This window comes from Octodon degus, unplaced genomic scaffold, assembly GCF_000260255.1.
Source record: "Octodon degus isolate 3935 unplaced genomic scaffold, OctDeg1.0 scaffold00017, whole genome shotgun sequence".
Lineage (NCBI taxonomy): Eukaryota > Metazoa > Chordata > Mammalia > Rodentia > Octodontidae > Octodon > Octodon degus.
Genome location: NW_004524593.1, coordinates 5,333,785 through 5,352,997, shown reverse-complemented (window position 1 = coordinate 5,352,997; position 19,213 = coordinate 5,333,785). Strand labels below are relative to the sequence as shown.

Below are 19,213 nucleotides of genomic sequence, written 5' to 3'. Positions count from 1 at the left end.
ACCTGGGCTAGGACTGGGTCTGGGGGCTCCCTGAACTCAGCAGAAAATCCTACTCGGCGGGTGGGGTGGGGGAGGCACTGTGGAGTGGTGGGGGGCGGCCCAAGGGGCTGGGAGAGGGTCCGGCCCATGCTGCGCCTGGGCTGGGACTGGTCCCGCCAGCGCAGGGTAGCAGGAAGCTCTCCACACACTCCCCTCGGTCTATTTTTACTGTTTTTTCAAAACATTTTCTACTCTGTCTTAAATAAAGGTCAACTTAGCTTTCTTCCTTAGATTATTGTTTGCCCTGTAGTCTTCTTTCATTGCGAATATTCATTGGCCCAAATCTAAAAAATATAAGGGCCAAGATCAGACATGACATCGGCCACCTTTTGTGTTGTGGATTTCAGCTAAGACTCCATCATCTCCTTGAAAAAGTCTTCCAGGACGGGCTAGACGTTATCAGCAACTCTGCTCTTTTCCCTTATATTCACCGTGGGCATCAACTTCTGGTCACAACTGTGCATTCATTAGGATCTTTACAACCTGGTATAGACCTTTGCTGTCTATGAGATGAACTTCAGTCTGCAAGACTTCAGTTCTAGGAATGATCAGCGCAACATCCCGCAGCTGCTGTTCTTTGAGATCTTTGATTCTTGCATCTCTCCGCTCAATCTGTGCTGGTGTTTCATGTCTAGGGCCTCTTCTGGCCCTGGCCAACATTAATAGATGTTTTACCAAGAAATAAATTATAAACTCTAAATTTAGAATTGATAAAATATTATCCAGCTCCTCATACTTTATTTAGATTTTAAGCCATTTGAGAAAGAGGAATGCCCAGAGATCATTTGAAATTTACTGTCTCCTTTGTCACTAATGTGACTGGGACTTGCTATTAAAGTGGGAGCCTTCTCTTTCACAGAGAGCACATTGGCCAAGCAATGGCCGTGACTCATCCACATGGCTGACACTGACAAAGGTTCTACAATATGAGGTATAGGATCTCACGATAAATCCTGAGGGGATTTCACTGACCTTCTCAGACCCAAAAGCTACAACTCTTGTTGCACAGTTCCTGCTTTACTTTGGTCTTAACCATCCAGTAGAAAAGTATGAAGATGAAATATAGGAAGTAAAGCCATGCTGTTATATTGAGCTGTGGGGGACTCAGGTCAATAATTTCTGACATTGCCAGTTAAACAGAAGACCCAATGCTATTATGGGCTACTGGACTCTTTTAGAATATTTTGCTGAGTTTACACACCTATAATATTCAAATAACAGAACTTAGAAAAAAAGGGGTATACAGATGAATGTCCATTTTGTGTCTGTGTATTCAAAGTGGTTAGGATAGATATATAGTTACATTCTCTTAATGAATAGAATGATTTTTTCTAATGGTGTTTGTAAATAGGATCTCAAGTCTGCATCTTGTACAGCAATTAACCACTAAGAAGAATATATGCAGTGTGTTGGTTGTTGAAGCTGTACTACCGATTTGATTTGAAACTGTCTCATTGCTATCTGTTTATCAATACAATTTTGAAAAAAAAGTGGGAGCCTTCTGTTACCTCTTCCAGCATTAAGCCATGGGGGAGCATGTAGGATGGACAGAGAATGTACTTAAAATCCTTTAGGGTTGTATTTAGCTCTGCTGCCTCATCTCTGAAGACTTCTCCAGCTGCGACTGTTGTTACATTTCTCACAGTGGCCAATCTCAGTGATCGCACTACCCCCAGAGGTTTTTCATGCCTTGGGAACTCACACAAGGAACGCTTTTATCTAGAATGTTTCCCTTTTCCTCCTGACTTTACTTGCCCAGTCATCATCTTTTCCTAAAAATTTCCATAGGGGCATCATGAACCCCTTCCTGGTCCACACCCTCATTCCCTCTTCCAGCTTCCGTAGGGGACCTCCATCCTTGCTGTCGCTGAATTTATGATGCAGCATCAGGGTGTGCTTGTATTGACTTGTAGGCGTGCTTCCTCTTGCGGAGTACAAATTCCTTTTACGAAGGGCTCCATCTTGTGCCTTCTTAATCCTAGCTTTGCACCCAGTGACTAATCTCACATGAGCAGCAGTATATAATATCAGTTTTAATGCTCTAAAGTTATCCTGATGCTTAAAAAATATGTACTTTCTTTTAAAAGAATATTTTAGTTATTTAAAAATAAATGATACCATTCGGATCAGTTTTCTTTCTATCATCTTGTCGTTTTACACCTCATTTTGATTTTTGGTGTTATAAGGTCTACTTTCAACCTCTTGTTTAACAACTGCTCTAATTAAAATATTTTGCAAAGTGAAATAAGCCTAATTAGTGTTGAGTATGCCAAGTCTTTTTTTTTTCTCTTTTTAAAACCCTTTTGAATATGAACTACAGTAGATGACTATATAATTTATTGTCCAGTGTGGGGCATTTCTGAGATTTAAAGGCAGTGCTATTAGTACTTTCACTGGAATAGTAAGAGTAAGCAAAGATTGCCCTGGGAATTGTGCAAATATCGTTATTCCAGTTATATGTAATTTCACACACACACACAGACACATAGATACACACATGAAACACTGTTTCCATTTACAACTCCACATATTGAATGCCTTACGTGTAAGATTTCTAATTTTTTTCTTAAGCCACACAAATAAACATCAATGAATACCATACGGACTTATGTGCATTATAAAGTATATTTCAAATAGCAAAGCCCAAGCTAGACTTCTTACCCAGGGGAATGCATTTCTTCGCAGCTATTTTCTCACTGTTGTCTCTGGGGCACCAGAGGACAAGGCAGGAACATGAGAGCTTTATGAGCTGTTTGGCCTCATTTCACGGACATCTCAGCTTTGGAATTTTTCTGCTGGGCATCAGTTCTCAGCTGCTTTTCTTTACCTCCTCTTGCTTAGCATATTGTCACAGGGTCCTGAAGTTTTTTTCAGGAAGCACAGAGAGGAATATCTTGTTTTTTAACTGCAATTTAGCAACTGTGCCATTTATTAGCCTCTTGGGAAACCATGTTTTTGAATAGCCATGATACCAGTTAATTTAAGATTTTTTTTCCCTGTTCAGAAAAAAGAAATTTTTTGCAAAGAAAAAAATAAGATACCTTAAGTGACTGTTAGGGATACAGGGAGACATTGCATTAAAAGTGCTCTTAGAAGAAATGGTAAGCTTTATGGCAGGTTCGGTGAGTTCATAATGTGGCCCTGACTGTACATAAATAAGTGAATCCTGTGTTGTTACCAGGACAACAGGGCTCCCCATGATCTTGCCCCTCCCATAATCTTTAAGCTCCTCCCTTCCCTTTAATTTGGTCCGTCTACACTGGTGTCCTGTGTCTTCAGCAGGCCAAGGGGACCTGGCAGTGGGATCTTCGCATTTCTCAGTGCTGGAAGTGCTCTGCCCCAAGATATCTGCACAGACCACACTGACATTTCCTTCAGATTCCTGCTCAAATGTCCCTGATCAGAGTCCCTCTGTAATTTTTCTATCTACAATTGCACAACACTTCCCCCGATTGCACACTCACACAAACAGACACACACACATCACTCTTTGTCTACTCACTAGATGTTACTTTTCTTTTCAACATATGTGACTGTGAATTTTACTATATCTACCTTTTGTTGCTGTTGAACAACAAAGGAACCTTGAAGATATAAGCTCCATGAGAGTGGAGACTGTATTTTCCAAGCTCATTGCTTTCTTTGTAGCCCCTAAAACAGGCAGGTTTTCAATAGTAATTATATTAAGTGAATAATTGAGAAGTTAAATGAACAATGTCTCGTTGACTTGCTAGGTATCATTCAACTTGGCTGAAGTAGGCGGGGGCATGAGTAAAATAATCATGTTCCGATGAGACACTTAAATGTCCGAATGATATACTTACTGACTTGCATTTCACTGCTTCAGTGGCTGGCTATCAATCAAACTTTGCAATGAAGCAAACTTTGTACATGGTGCTTCGGGCATCTTAGATGCTTCACCTAAATGGTGTAGAGGCTTTGGTACTCAGGCTACCAATCAGGCTGGTTGTTCATGTTTGAACCTTTTATTGTCTTCTTTTAGGCCAGGGACTTGGCTTTAAAGGGTCACGAATCTCACAATTCATTCAAGGATTTGTGATCTCTATAACTAATTCTTAATTTATAATTTACCAGGACCTTTTCTTTTCTTCTTACCTCTTGATTTGATTTCTCTTTTTCCATCTTAACTGCTCATGAATATATCTAGCAAATATTACCTTGGGAAGACAGAGGAGATGAAGTGCTGGCCAAGACCTTCAGGCATTGCTTTGACACTCTGTCAGCCCACCTTGACGTATTTGGGCATTTTCTGAATTACTGAAGTCAGAGAGTGCTCCTCTTCTGATCGTCTTTCAGCTTTATTTTGTACATGGCTGAGCTTCTTGTTCTTACTGCTCTTTTGCTGCATGACACTAAAGCTCTTTTCATTTCTCTGTTTAAAAGTTTTCCCATCCCATATTTCGCTCTCTGACTATAAAAGATATTGAGGTTTAGAGATCAGGGTTTGCCCACTCTAAGAAGGAAGACTAGCACCATTCCTTCTCTCTACTTTAACCCATGTCTTCCAACCTGGGACCTGACTCCTTTCCCCTGTATGCCAACCTGGCTAAGATCTTTATGCTTCCCATGGGCAGTCCTAAAATAGGCAGCATTGGAGTGCAGTTTAGAGGAAAAGCACAATTTTCTGATTTACAGTAGAGGGGGCCTGCCCCTTAGCTCAGTTCTTTAAGTGGCTGCTTCAACAAAGCAGTCAGGCTTAGGTTGCTGTGGTTCGATCCCCAAAACTCAAGCCAGCCAAACTTGCCCCGAAGGCATTTGGAGCCAGGCCCTCCCCCCCAAAAGAAAATCCTTCTGATTTACAGTAGAATTGCTCCTCATCTTCAGCCACCTCTGTGAATGTGGCAGCCTCTGTTTTTCCTCTTACCATCATACATGGGCTATGCCTAGATAACTATATTCTCATCTCCTAGGTAAATCCAACATTATGTAATAGACAAAGAGTGAACAGGGATTTGGGTGGGTGTTCAGTAACAGAAAATAGAATGAAATTATTATATGCTTTTTTGAGCTGTGCAATCATTACTGTTTATAGTAACTTGCCCATACTTAAAAAGGTTTATAGATTTTTTGATAAAATATGACCATATTTTTAGGTTTGTCAAAGCAATCAATTCAGGTCTTATAAATGCAAGAAATGTATTTTCTCAGCACTACAGTGGATCTGTGAACACAATTATCTAATAACCTGCGTCATTGCTTGAGGCATTGGGCTAGTTATGCTTGAAGCTATAGAACTCTTGCCTGGACCTTCCAGGAGAAACCTAATAATATGGCTTTTATGACCCAGTTAATTAATGGTCAGTAAATTTTATGTGTGTAATTTTTGTTTGGCTGGGTGGAAATGTCTTTCAAGTGATTTTATTTTCCTTTAGAGAAAAATGTTTTCTGTGCTTAAGCTGAATTTTTATGTTGAAGTTTCACCAAAATAGTTGTATACTACCTTAAACTGCACTTAAAATATTGGACATAATTAAAATGTGTATTTGTATTTTTAAAATTATAGTGCTGTTTCTTCTCAAACATGTATCATTAAAACATTCTTTGTAGTAAACTTTGAAAGCCCATATATACTTTTCCATTGAATCTTCCTTAATATGTAAGAATGTTCAAGTACTTTGAACAGTTTTCAGCTATTTAGAATTTGCCATTTAATAGGTGAACGTCTTGGACTGGAAGTTTCCCGGTCATTCTGTTAATGTTAATGCAGGAGTAGCTGTTCATTACCCACTTCTATTTTTTTTTTTTGTAGGACTTTACCTATACAGTTGATCTACCACTCAAGATAGTAGAGTTTTAATATCAGGTTTCCTGACACAAACTGGCTGATAGCAGGTGCCCAATAAATGACTGACATGATATAAATTTAGGATAATGAAATTATTCTATGCACTAACAAAGCCTTAGTCCCTTGATCATATATAATTCACTCTAAAGAATATTTATATGACCACCAGGGAATAAAGATCAAAGGTTGCTGTTTTCTAGATCAATATTATTAAGCATATGTCATTAAACTTTTGATGACTTTGACAAAAACACATGAAACTGTCTTACAACTTTAGGCTTTTGCTTCAATATCCAGAGCAAAAACACTGAAAATCATATTGATGACTTATGATTGAGGAAACTATAACTATACCTTAGCTAGGAGCCTTAGAAGAGAGGCAAAAGATTGGCCTTAGCAACCAGAGCTGAGTGTGTTTTAAAGTTGGGTAAAAAGCCATTGAGAATGAGCAGGGATGCCTGTGGGTTGAGTGAAGGCACTGAACGAATGGTGAAAAGCCTAATCAGAAACCATTTTGGCTATCAGTAGAACTGCTTCTCCCTCTTCCAAAAAATTAAGTTTTATGTTTGAGAGCCAGCAGCTAAAACCACCATTTTTGAATTCTATCCTCCCACTCTCTAATTTTTTCTGGATCCTCCAGCCAGCGACCATGCGGATCTCACTGCTTTCTTTCACTGTTGCCTACACTTCATGCTGTGTAATGTTCTCTCTCCTTTCCTTTGTCTTAGTCTCTTTTCTCTTGCTGTTGATACAAAATACCTGACACTCAAAATTAAAGGAGAAAAGGCTTATTTAGCTCATAATCTATAGAGATTTTAGTCTGTAATTGACTGCTCTAAAGCAGGGTGGCACATGGCAGGGGACAACAGCTCATGGTGGCAGAAGACAGTAAAAGCAACAAGGGGGAGGCAACATGGCTCCTTTACATTGTATCCAATCTACCAGGATTAGAGCTGTGTCAATGCAATGAGTTGACTGATGCAGTATCTCAGTTACTTTTCACTCATTGCTGGGATAAAATATCCAACACCCCAAGTTAAGGAAGGAAACATTTATTTAACTCACAGTTTGTGGAAGTTTCAGTCTATACTCAGCTGGCTCCGAGGTGGACTGGCACATGGCAGAGGACAACAGTTCATGGTGGCAGAAAATAGCAAAGCAGCAAGAGCCACATTGGAGGAGTGGTGGCAGAGATCAAGCCTCTCCCTCCCTTAGATTGCATTCAGGCTGTCTGCTCTAGAGGCCAGGTGTAACACTCACACCCATAATCCCAGCATTGGGTCATGAATTAATCACAGGCTCTAGAAGTCTACCCCCCCATCACTGCATGAGGCTTTGGGGGGACAACTAGACACAAACCATACTACCCAGGAATCACCCACCCTTCATCCCAACACCTCTAGTCTCAGCATTGCACTATGAGTTGATCACACTCTCTAAGTTCAGTCACCTCCAAAAAACCCCCTATGACCCACTGAGGGGTTGGTGGATATCTAGACATAAGCTATAGCATAACACTTCTCATCTATTCCTTTTTTCTTCTGTTCTGCTTAGAATTTAGGATTATTAACTTTCAGTTATAATTAAGGATTCAGCCAAGGTTTTTTTTTCTTGATAAAATTGAGCTCTAGGGTCATAAACTTGGAAAGATCTCTCTCTCTCTCTCTCTCTCTCTCTCTCTCTCTCTCTCTCTCTCTCTCTTTCACACACACACACACACACACACACATGCATGCACGCACACACACACGCACACACGCACACACACACAGACACCAGTCTGGCCAAGGCCAGCACATTGGAGAAATTCTTAGATGACTCTACTTCATGGGATACTCTTGTCATTTTGGCCTTTCCCTGACTTAATGATGACCATGTACTGGCCTGGGGTCCTTCAGCTGTCAAATATGTAGTTTCTGAATAAATATTTATATTGCTACTATTTTGTAGTTTTAAAAATAACCTTCTGCTGAAATCCTCAGCATTGCTAAAGACATCCCACTCCTTGTTGGTATAGACCACTGCTCCTCCCATAGTTACTGCTCTGTGGCAGTGTGATTCTGTGACAGTGTAACTACTCCTGAAGCTCAAGGTGTCTGGAAAGCTCTGAATGATATCTAGGCACAGGGGAAGAGCCATTGCTCTGGGAGCCCTGAGCAGGTAGGTGGTTAGTGCGAGGCCTACCACCCAGGTTTGTGCTGGTTGAGAAGGACTGGTATCAGTTATCTGCCCCTCCTATCTCTGAAACCTTATGTAAACTTCACAAAAGTTAATCTCCAGTGTCAAAAGGAGTTCTGGGGATGATAATCTACAATGTTAAAAGAAGTCCCTGGTGAGTGTTTCTATAACGGGAAGTGGAAGTTCCGTTTGGATCCTGCAATAGCTATAATTGGTGAAAGAAGTTCCTATGAGCCTATATATCATAGGGTTCAGATGGGAGCTGTTATGGTTTATGTCTAGTTGTTTCTCAAAGCCTCATGCAGTTATGGGCTTCTGGAATTTGTAATTGATTATTATTTTTTATTAATTTTATTGAGAAACAAATAGTAATGAGACAGTTTCAAAACAGGATAGTAGGACAGTTACAATAATTAGTACATTGCATATTGTTTTCTTCGTAGTAGTTATTCATAGTACAAGACGCAGACATGATATCCTGTCCAAACACTGTTAGTACAAATCTTACTTCTCATTGAATTAAGAGAACATAGCTGTACATCTATCCTAACTATTTTGTATATATAGATACAAAATGGTCCTTATTGTGGGTGTGGATGCTGCACCTGCCCCAGGGCAGGTAATTTGCATTACAGTGCAAGGAGGTGAGAGAGGCTGGCTAGCTGCCTGAGCTGCTGCCACTCACTCCCTTTGCTCTTTGCTCTTTGCCGCTGCCATGAACTGCTGCCCTCTGCCATGTGCCACTCTGCCTTGGAGCCAGCTGAGGATATGCTGAAACCCCCACTGACTGTGAAGTAAAGAAACCTTTCTTTTCTCAATTATGAGTGTCAGACATTTGTCCCAGCAATGAGAAAAGAGTAACTAAGACAAGAGCAAATTCTTCTCACCCTTGAAATGAAGAATTAGTGTCTCATGAAGACACACTGTATTGTGACTTTTAAGGTGATGAAGGCAGCTAAGTTTCTATATGTTTATGATGTTATAAAATATTCTACATCTACTGCAGATTACTTTGGAAACACAGAGGATTAAAATTATGCAAAATTCAAAGTTACCAGAATGTATTCACATTTGGTAGCATTTGTGCAGCTCCCTATCTATATCTAGCCAGTAGATTTGCAGCAGGAGGAGGTGAGGTGAGCTAGTGGTCATGATAGTTCTGTGATGCCCAGCAGCTTGTCCTGACTGAGACACCACTGTGTGTCATGCAAGTAGTAAATGTGGCAGGCACAGTGACCCTGGGTGACCATAGAGCAGCCACATCTAAAAGATGCCTCATTCTAATTTCTTAGGAGTTTAGATAATATTATGCACTTCCAAGAATTTGTGAAGTTCTTGGGTTGTATCCTGGAAGATTATAAAGGCAATATGGTGCTGTGTAACTGTGTATGTATGTGCGTATGTACATGTGTATGTGTGTACACTTGTATACAATTACATTATTTATTCAATAGCCTAATTGTCTTCCCTTAACATCATAGTACAAATATCATGTCATTGGATATTATTAAGAATATGAGTTGAAATGACCATATTACATTATTTAAATGGATCTACTTGATTATTCTATTTGACTTTACTAGATATTAACATGGTTCCTGTGCTTGATAAGTTCCACATTCCCCATAACTGCTCCCCAAGATCTTTGTCTGATTAAGCCCCTCTTATAGATTGGGCTCTTTAATCATTCACGTAGCATCCTATTTGTTTCCTTGAATTGAAAACAACTATAATTAACAATTAATTTTTACAATCTTTGGAACAATTGTCTGCATGATTGGGTAAATGATCAACATGCATTGTTTCTACAGTTTCATAAAGATAAGTACATGTGCACATCTATTGGGGGAGGAGTTTTAAAAAATCACAGTAATCTCCCTGTGGCTCCTGGAATGAGTAAGACAACTTTGGGTGCTAGAATCCTAATCTTTGAGTTGAAACCCTGGGCCTGCCAGTTCTGAGCTGTTTGGTCTTGGGTAAGTTACTTAACTCCTCTGTGCTTTAGTTTTTTCCTTTATAAAAGGAGATGAGTAATTAGGTCTCTTGGGGCTGGGGAGATAGCTCGGTGGTCTAAGCGCCTGCCTGGCAAGCACAAGGGCCTGAGTTTGATCTCTAGTATTGCATGCCTTGTGGGCCCGGGAATCCTGGGAGTGTCATGCAGGCCCCAAATTGGGCATGGTGGGGCGTGATGGTGCAAGCCTATAGTATCAGCACTGGGGAGGTTGAGATAGGACAATCACTAGGAGTCTGAGCTGCATAATGGTACCCTGTACCAAATAAATAAAAAGATTTTAAAAAATTAAAAAAATATTAGGTTTCTTTCTTCTGTTATGAACATTCAATGAGATGATTCACAACTGCGCACAGTAAGTACTCCATAAATGCTAGCCACTATCATTTTCCTCATCCTCTTGTCTTCATCTTGAAATTTTAAGTGCCAGCTCTTCAGAGCATAGTGGTAGGTAGAATCCTGCTTTCTTCCTAGGGAATTTCTGTGCAGGTTTTGAAGTATCTCCTTTTGGATGATGAGTTACTGACAGTAGTTGGAGGTGTTTTTTTTATCACCCTGATACTCTTCTGCAGGAGATCTTGACATTGAATTTTTGCTTCTAAAGAATTGTATGAAATATCTTCTGTAAAACAGCATACTCTGTCTCTGCCCTTTTTGTGTGTCACCACCTTTTGAGTACTGTATTGGAAACACTCAGACCTGTTTTTTTTTACAGTTGGCGAATTTCCCCAGACTGTGCGAAGAAACAGAAAGGATTGTTGCTAACCACATTCGGGAGCGAGAAGGGAAGACAAAGGACCAGGTGAGGAGGGCAGGGTCCTGGGGGAAGTGAAAGTCCTCTAAGAAGCCATCTGCTAGTCCCCAGCAGTCAGCCCAGCCCTTCCTAGCTGGGGAAAAAATAGTAGGACGTTGTATTCATTTCTACTTTTGTATGGTTATTATGCACGTGTGTTACTATACTACTATTTTATGCATGTGAGAAATGTAAGAAATATAAAGCCTTTAGAAGAATGAAGTTTATAAGCAGTTAAAGCAGTTTCATGATACTTTTCTCCCTGAACACTTCATGCTCATCATGTACACCTCTCTGGTGTAGGTACCTCCCAATTTAAAACCACTAATTCAGAAACACACCACATTTGTTTGTTTGTTTGTTTGTTTGTTTAAGACAGGGATTCTTAACTTTTAATGAACTTGCATATGGGCTCCAGGATTTTCAGAGACTCCTAAAATGTTATGCATAATGTTGGGTGAATTTACTTTTTTACAAAGGAGAATTGTCATAACTTTTGCCTGTTAATCAATTTACACATTAAACTTACCAGTGAAAACAAATTTAAGATCTGCTTTTCTTTTTATTTTGAATAGAATGACCTTGACGTTGTCTTCTAAATCTAGTTCTGTTATTTTGAAAGGTTATTTTTTTTTATTTTAAAGAGACTAAATCTTAAAAACATTAAGAATGATACAGAATTTCAAAACAAGATGATAGGAAATTAATAATCGTTGTTATATGGCATTTTGTTATCTTCAAAGTAGTTGTCCAGCTCACCAGATATAGGCATGCGACATTGATTGAAGAATGAAGCATTGCCTGTTCCTTTCAATAAATCAATAGAAATTAGTAGTACAATTATTTTAGCTTTTATGTCTGTCTATATATCTATCTACTTATCTATCTATCTATCTACCTATCTATCTATCATCTCTTCTTTTCTCCTTATCCTCCTCCCAATTGTTCTTTACTTTTGAGCAGCTTCTTTCCTGGAAAGATGATTTTTTAGGTGAAGATGATTCATTTTAAAAGATGAAGGACTTAGGGCCGGTGAGATAGCTCAGTGGACTACGAACCTGCTTAGGCAAACACAGGGACTAGGGTTCCCTTCCTGGCATCACATGCTGCACTGGCCCTGCCCCCAGGCACGCTGAGCCAGCCACTGAGACCCAGCCTGGCGGCCACCCCTGTAATCCCAGCACTGAGGGGGCTGAAAACAGGAGGATCACTACAAGTCCGAGCTGCATGGTGAAACCCTGTACCAACTACATTAAAAAAAGAAAGAAAGAAAGAAAGAAAGAAAGAAAGAAAGAAAGAAAGAAAGACAAGGTAGAAAGAGCATTTGGCTCTGGTCCTGTGTGTCTCCACCAAATAATCATATGGTCTCGTGTGACTCGCACCTTTGGACTGTTGTCTTTTCGTGTATAGCATTGGGATGTTGATTTGTATGATTGCTGAAAACCTCTGTAAGTTGGTATTTCAAGACTGTATGATTCTGAGGTGGATTGGAAGAGAGAGAGAGAGGAGGAAGGGAAGAATAGAGAAGAGGCAAAGGTGAAACTTAAAAAGTGGATTAGAGAGTGAAACCATGGTGACAGAAGGGATGCATGCAGCACAGTGTGTGTGGCGGTGGGAGGTCCGGAGGCGAAAGTGGAGAGGCAGAGGGTCAGAGGTCCAGCAGCCGGGAACTTGGATGAGTGGCTCCTGAAACAACTATTTCTCTGCCTGGGCCCTGGGACTTGCTGTTACTACTTTTTATCGCTGTGCTTTGAGAGTTAATTAACCACTATTTATAGTTTTCGCTTGTTTTCCAGCTTTCACAATCTTGGATGGCTATGAAGCCAGAAGTAAAAATAATAGGCATTTTGACTTAGTGGAGATAAACAAGTTGGTAGTAACTCATGAGTCAGTGAAACGAAGCCTGGGGCTAGGTCTGTAGCTCCAAACTGTTCTCTCCTCCCCCGTGTAGTGCCTCAGACCAACAAAGCTTCACTTCCTAAAAGTCAACTACACACCTGGTCTAAAGGAAATAAGCTATGTCACTTTAATATCATTAAGTTATTCAAATTATAATATATTCTACTTACCTGCTAGGGATATTATGAAAAATAATATTGAAAGGGGAACAATACACTTATTAAACAGCTTGGTGATTATAGCTACAGTTGTTGACTTGTTTCATGTCTCACAATTTTTGTTTCACTAAAATGACAGATTCAAATTTAGCATTTGTTATGGAACAGCCAGAGTTAGTATACGAAAACCAGCTCCAGTGGGCCATGAGACTGAAGCAAGAGGCAGGCAGGTCTAGGATCGTGCAGAGGGAAATTTGTTGGGGTCTTACTGACAGGAACGTGTACTGGCTGGCCACAAGACCAGGTGGATTCCTGGAGTTTGAGTCAGAGATGGGAGGATATGAAATTCTTAGGAAAAGTGACTTCATCCAAGGCAGAATGAATATATTTTATCTCAGGATCTAGGCACATTCCTGCACTAGGGTCAGGTCCTAACGCTCTGTGTACCACTCTAGGGGGTTTGTCAGGCGTCTCCCTCTTAAAGGACACCTCAGATGGCTTGCTCTCACAGTTAGCAACTGCTTCTTGAGGCTGGCCGTGCTCACCTCTAATACAGAACTGTGTGCTAGGGGAGAAACATGCATTTTGGTAATAGGATCTGCCATTTAAATTCTGAACTAGGTGTTGCCTTGGGCCATGTGGTACTCTTAAAGTACAGTATCTGGTCAGGGTGACCCATTTCCCCAGGCCTTTGCACCTGAGCCATTTTGTGGTATTCTTAGTTTTATTTCTTTAAATAAGAGAGCAATCGACTACCTCTGCTCAGGAAGCTTTATGAGGGAAAATACTCAAAATGAAACATTTGCGAAACTATAAATCTGTCTTGTGAGCATTTTTTTTTTAAACAAAGATTTTTGGAACATCCATACACACCAGCTATTCTTCTAGGGGTTTTGTACATGTTAGTAATATTTGGTCACATGACTGCTTGGACATTGAGAAGAATCACAAAAGCAAAGCCTCAGAGTCCATAACAAGGTCAGGAAGATGGCTCAGTGGAATAAGTGCTTCCCTGGCAAGGGCATGAGTTCAATCCCTGGTTCTGGGAAAACAAAACCAAACCTGTGAGAATCCATAACACTAGGTATTGACTAAAAAGCAATGGTAAGTGGCCACATGAATAAACTGCTCCCTGTGAGACAAACTGTTCTTCAAGCTTAGGAGATAGGTACAAAACTAAAACCACAAATATTTATTAAGTATAAGCTACATGGATCATACTAGATTTTGGGGATAAACTGGGGAACAAGATAGATGTAGTCCCTATTTCTATAGGAGTTACAGTCTTGTGGGGAAAGAAAAACAGCAAACAAAGAATTGTGGAAATAGTAAAATGCAGTAAACCTTAAAATCAGAAAGTATAGGCTATATGAGGTATGATCAAAGCATACAGTAAATGTTTAAATTTTAAGAAATTAATGACCTTTAAAATACCCCCTTGCTTTGAACACTCTTACCCCATTATTCTTGCCACATTCTGAAGCAGTTCTTCAAGTTCTCTTTTGTAACTGTCTTTTGTTTTGCAGTCATTTCTGCCTCAGTGTTCTGAGTTAATCCAAAACGTTGACCTTGCATGGTTACCTCAGTTGTAAGAAGTTGTGTGGTCCCTGATCCAGTGAACAAGGCAGATGAGGACACAGACCAATGTTCTTAGCAGCCTGCCGTTCCACTGGATGGGTCTCGACAGCAGCATCTGTAGTACTTACTGTTTGTTTTTTTTTTTTGGTTGTACCTCATAATGACACTCAGCACACAGCACTTGTAGAACTGCTTCAGAAAGTGGCAAGAATGATGGAACAAATGTGTTCAAAGTAAGGGGGAATAGTTTTTTTGGGGGGGTTAATGGCAATGTATCTTTCACTAATAAATTTTAAAAAATTAAATATTCACTGTATATTTTTGATCATACCTTGTCATACATTTGTGCACAATCTAAATATGGACCCAGACTATCTGAGTATCATAGCATGGTCCAGCCTTATCTTGTGAGGATAAGGGGTGAAAATCAGGGGAGGCTTTCTCAAGGAAATATGCCCTGGGGAGCATGCTGTAAAATTCACCTGTGAATTGCCAGGAGGACTGTGATGTGCTTGTGTGTTACCATCAGAGAAGCCAGGCAGCCTGAAAATACTCGGTGTGTGCATCAGAAATACATCTGACCAGATAAACCTCGGAGCACTGGAGAGACTAAGGCAGGGATGCCGTTGTTTTTCGCTTCCAACAAGTCTTGGCATTGTGGAAAGATACTTTGCTGTTGAGGGAATGTAAAAAGTGGAACCCACTTTCGAAGGTCTCCAGAATAAGATGCTCTTCTTAGAGTTCCTAGTGGCTGTATTCTCCTCTTGCTCTTTCTTGGCCTTCTTATTTCCCCTTTAGAGAATATTTTTTCTTCAGAGATGCCTTCCAAATCTCTCATTTAAGAGGTTACGAGTACCTTAGGATTAGAACATTTTCTGGTGCCCTGGCATGTGTTCGATCCATTCCTTCACAAATCTGTGTTGCACACACATGACATCCCAAACCCTGGTTGAGGCACGGGGGCCATGGCAGCCAGAGTACTGACTCTGCAGAAACGTGCTCAATCTACTGGTAGCACCACAAAGGAAAACCGGTAGGGCTCAATGATAGAATTGGGAGAGTGCTAATAGAGGTGGATCAGGGACCATCCCTCTGATGAAGGACATTTTTTGCAAAGTGCTGGCTGATGTTTTGATTTGATAATGAAACCCAAGGGAGGCTTTATTTTTATTTGTGTATTATCTTTCTTAGTTATTTAATGATATACTTCTGATTGCCAAGAGGGAACTCTAGAGATAGAAAGGGAGAAAAATTCAAGAGATAATATTGCTTATACATCCTTGCCCTTCTTTTGAATGTTATGCTATGCTTTAGAGGAAAAGAAAAATTTTGATAGTAAATAATACATAATTTAATTCTCAGACTTACTTTTTATTTAATTTTTAACTTATGAATTTAGAGTATAGAGGTTGAGTCTGATGAAGAAAAATTACTGCAACTTTTCATTCTTATTAAGAAATCACTTTAAAAATTAAGTGCAGGGGCCAGGCATGGTGGCACATGCCTGTAATGCCAGCACTCAGGAGGCAAGGGGACTCCTCAGTTGTGAGGCTATCCTAGTCTACATAGTGAATTTCAGACCAGCCTGAACAACAAAGCCCTGTCTCAAAAGACAAAAGTCAATAAATAATTTGTAGGCAATTATTGAATTTAGCATTTGAAAATTTTCCCAGTAGGTGTCACTGATGCGACTCTTTGCCTTATAGGTCCTGCTGCTGATTGACATTCAAGTATCCTACATCAACACCAACCACGAAGACTTCATTGGCTTTGCAAAGTATGTGAACCAATTGAGTGTCCTTTGTGAGTGCCCGCTGGTTTGTACAGAGTGGTTTGTCCCAAGTTCTACTGTAATTCCTACAATTCCACACCTTTTGTAGGTATTCTCTGTCAGTATGAACTCTGAGTCTCCCTACTAGGCAGGTCCAGATTCCAAAGCCAAGGGGCAGATTACTTATTAATCTCTCAATAAAATACTATAGTTAGTTCTATTATAAAGCATTTTAAGTCTTATGTTTTAGATACTCATTATTTCTGGAATATGATTTGCAGTTTGTGCTTGAACTCTCATAGATAAGCAGCAACAGATGTATATTTAAAATTTGAAGCAATTTCTTACATTAATTTGAAATATTAAGTATAAGTCAGAGGTTATGAATGCTTAGGACTTTTTAAAAACCAGAACACAGAGGCCTTTAAAAATGATTTTTGTGAATTTAGGTCTAATCTGTTGGATTGAATATTCTCTTTTTAAAAGTCACATATATAGTTTAGACATCTTTATTCATTGTATTGCTATTCTTTCCTGATACTGTCATATGGACATTATGGTTATTCAGGATATATTATTCCTAAGGAGGTATTTTCAACACTATGAATTTCCTTATATTCTTGGAATTAACTTTTGTTTAATTTAAAGAATATTATTCTAGCTCTAATAATACTTAGGTCATATAAGTGGTTCCAAATTCAACTCTATAAAATCTATTTTATGTAAGACGTAAAATGAAAGAGCCTATGTACTTCTACTTTAACTGTACTTCTATAGAGCAGAGACAAAAAATAAAACTCAACAAAATGCCAAACTAATTTACTTTAATATAGCCTGACCTAAAAGAAATAGATAAGGATTAAATAGTGGTTTGGGAAATTTATGCTTAGGGAGAAAATTCCCAGTTACCCAGAGTACACTATCTCAGTCTAATCTAGGCTACATTTCAATGCCTAGCTAACAATGTAAATCTGTATTGTACTGAGTGGTTATTAGTGCTGCGCGGTAAATTAGTTTTCCTTCATCACTTTCTGTCCATGCAATGTGGATATACTTGTTAGAAGACAGCGATACATACATTCCCATCTGCCTACTCCATCTCACAGGGAGGCTGGTGCTGGCCACCAACGTTTCACACAGACCTATGCCCTGCTTCTTTGCCCCCACAACTCACACTGTTTACACGTTCATTTGCTTCTGCAAAATCACATTGACTCTGATATGTGCCCTTGTTCCTAGGTCTAGAAGGGAGATCTGAGAATTCCTTCCAGCCCTTTTCAAAGTCGGTGAAAACCAGAAGGCCTATGCTAAATTCTACTTCTGTTTTCATGGAGTGGGGTGGGGTGCGAAGATGTTGTTGCCTTTCAGCTTGCTTAATAATTAAAAAGTATAAGGAAATATGGGTAACCATTAAAACTGGAACATTGGCTATCTACTTCACTTGCTTCTTTGAGGAATTTAAAAGACAAACCTGGGCCGGTCATATAGGTCAGTGGATTAAAGTTCCTGAAAGCAGGCGCAGGGGCTGGGGCTTTGAACCCTGGGCCGGCCCTGCGGGCCCCGCCCCCTGGGTGCGCTGGGAAGGCAATTGAGACTGGGCGTGGTGGCCCGCGCCTGTAATCCCAGCACTTGGGAGGCTGTAAACAGGAGGAGCACTATGAGTCTGATCTAGTAGTAAGACCCTGAACGCCCTGTAGACATTTCCCTAAATACCAAAAAAAAAAAAAAAAAAAAAAAAAAAGACAAACCTTTGAAAAATAATGAGAGTGGTGCCTTTCATGTCTATTTTTATAGATTACAAATACCAATTATAAAAGAGTAGCTGATGTAGATGTAAACTTGACACAATAACTGAAAAGTGCATCTACAGTATTTTAGCAAGGCCTTTAGCCTTCCTATATGTTAATTTACTGATCTATCAAATGAAATACTAAATAATCCCTGTATTGCACATCTTTCAAGATTGTTGGGAGATCAAATTGATGAAGCTGTGTGCACATACTTTAGAAAACTGTGGTGTAGTCTATAAGGATAAAAGTCTGTTACACACACACACACGCACACACACACACCCCCCACACACGTTCGTATGCACACACATTTGGCTATTAAATGCACCATTTTACATTGTATTAAAAGTTATAATGACTAAAATACAATAGCATAATTACTATTATTTTTTAGTTGCCAATATCATCTCCAAAAATAATATTTTTATTTTTGATTACCTGTACTATTGATCCAGTTTGCTGATCAAGTCCAACCTCCCTTTATGTTCCCTTCTCCATTTCTAGTATTCATGATCAAATATGATATTTGAAAATTAATATAAAAAATGATGTTTGGCTCTAAGACTTGGGGTAAATGTTCTCTCCATTTGTGTGCCTAGTTGAAGTACATCTAAGTGTGACACGTGATAATTATGAAAATGAAGAAATGCTTATTTCAAAATCTCTTTGATGGGTTGTGGTATTTGCTTTTAAAAATTAAAAAAATATGGTTGTAGCTATAAATTTTAAAGTTGGCAGGAATGCTGTTTCCATCAAGGAAGAAAAGTCAAGCCATATTTGAAGATAATTATGTAAGTATTTTTAGTTCCAAAGATAGAAAATTAAAATATGGGCTTTCAGAAAGGGGGCCTTTGTTGCTTGAGCTTTTTTCAGAGAGTTGCCAGACGATAGAGGACCATCCCTCAGATTTATAGGATAGCAGTGCACATAGTATTTTATATGCATCATCTTTTGTTCTAAATAACATTTGAATGGAAAACAAATTTCTAAAATTAGAACAGTAGAATGTTCAGTGTCACGGTAGTGTCCAAGACATCTCGAAATTCTTTTCTACTGTAGAATTTATTTTGCCATGTCGGGTATGTGCAACTTCATTTGCCATCGCTCAGTTGTTTATTAAACATGGGCCATAAAATATGTACCATGTGTCATGTGTCCAAGTGTGTTCTGCCGTAGACTTCTTTGGAATT

At 39.4% G+C, this 19,213-nt stretch overlaps 1 protein-coding gene across 5 annotated transcripts in view; it reads left to right on the top strand.

Annotated features, from left to right (window-relative positions):
• Nucleotides 1-19,213, top strand: part of Dnm3 (dynamin 3) — a 626,878-nt gene that overhangs the window by 214,210 nt on the left and 393,455 nt on the right. For all 5 annotated transcript variants that reach the window (XM_023710359.1, XM_023710362.1, XM_004626802.2 and 2 more), the window contains exons 11-12: nucleotides 10,750-10,836; nucleotides 16,169-16,239. In XM_023710359.1, coding sequence (XP_023566127.1) covers nucleotides 10,750-10,836; nucleotides 16,169-16,239 — 158 coding nt within the window. The remainder of the gene's footprint in view (nucleotides 1-10,749; nucleotides 10,837-16,168; nucleotides 16,240-19,213) is intronic.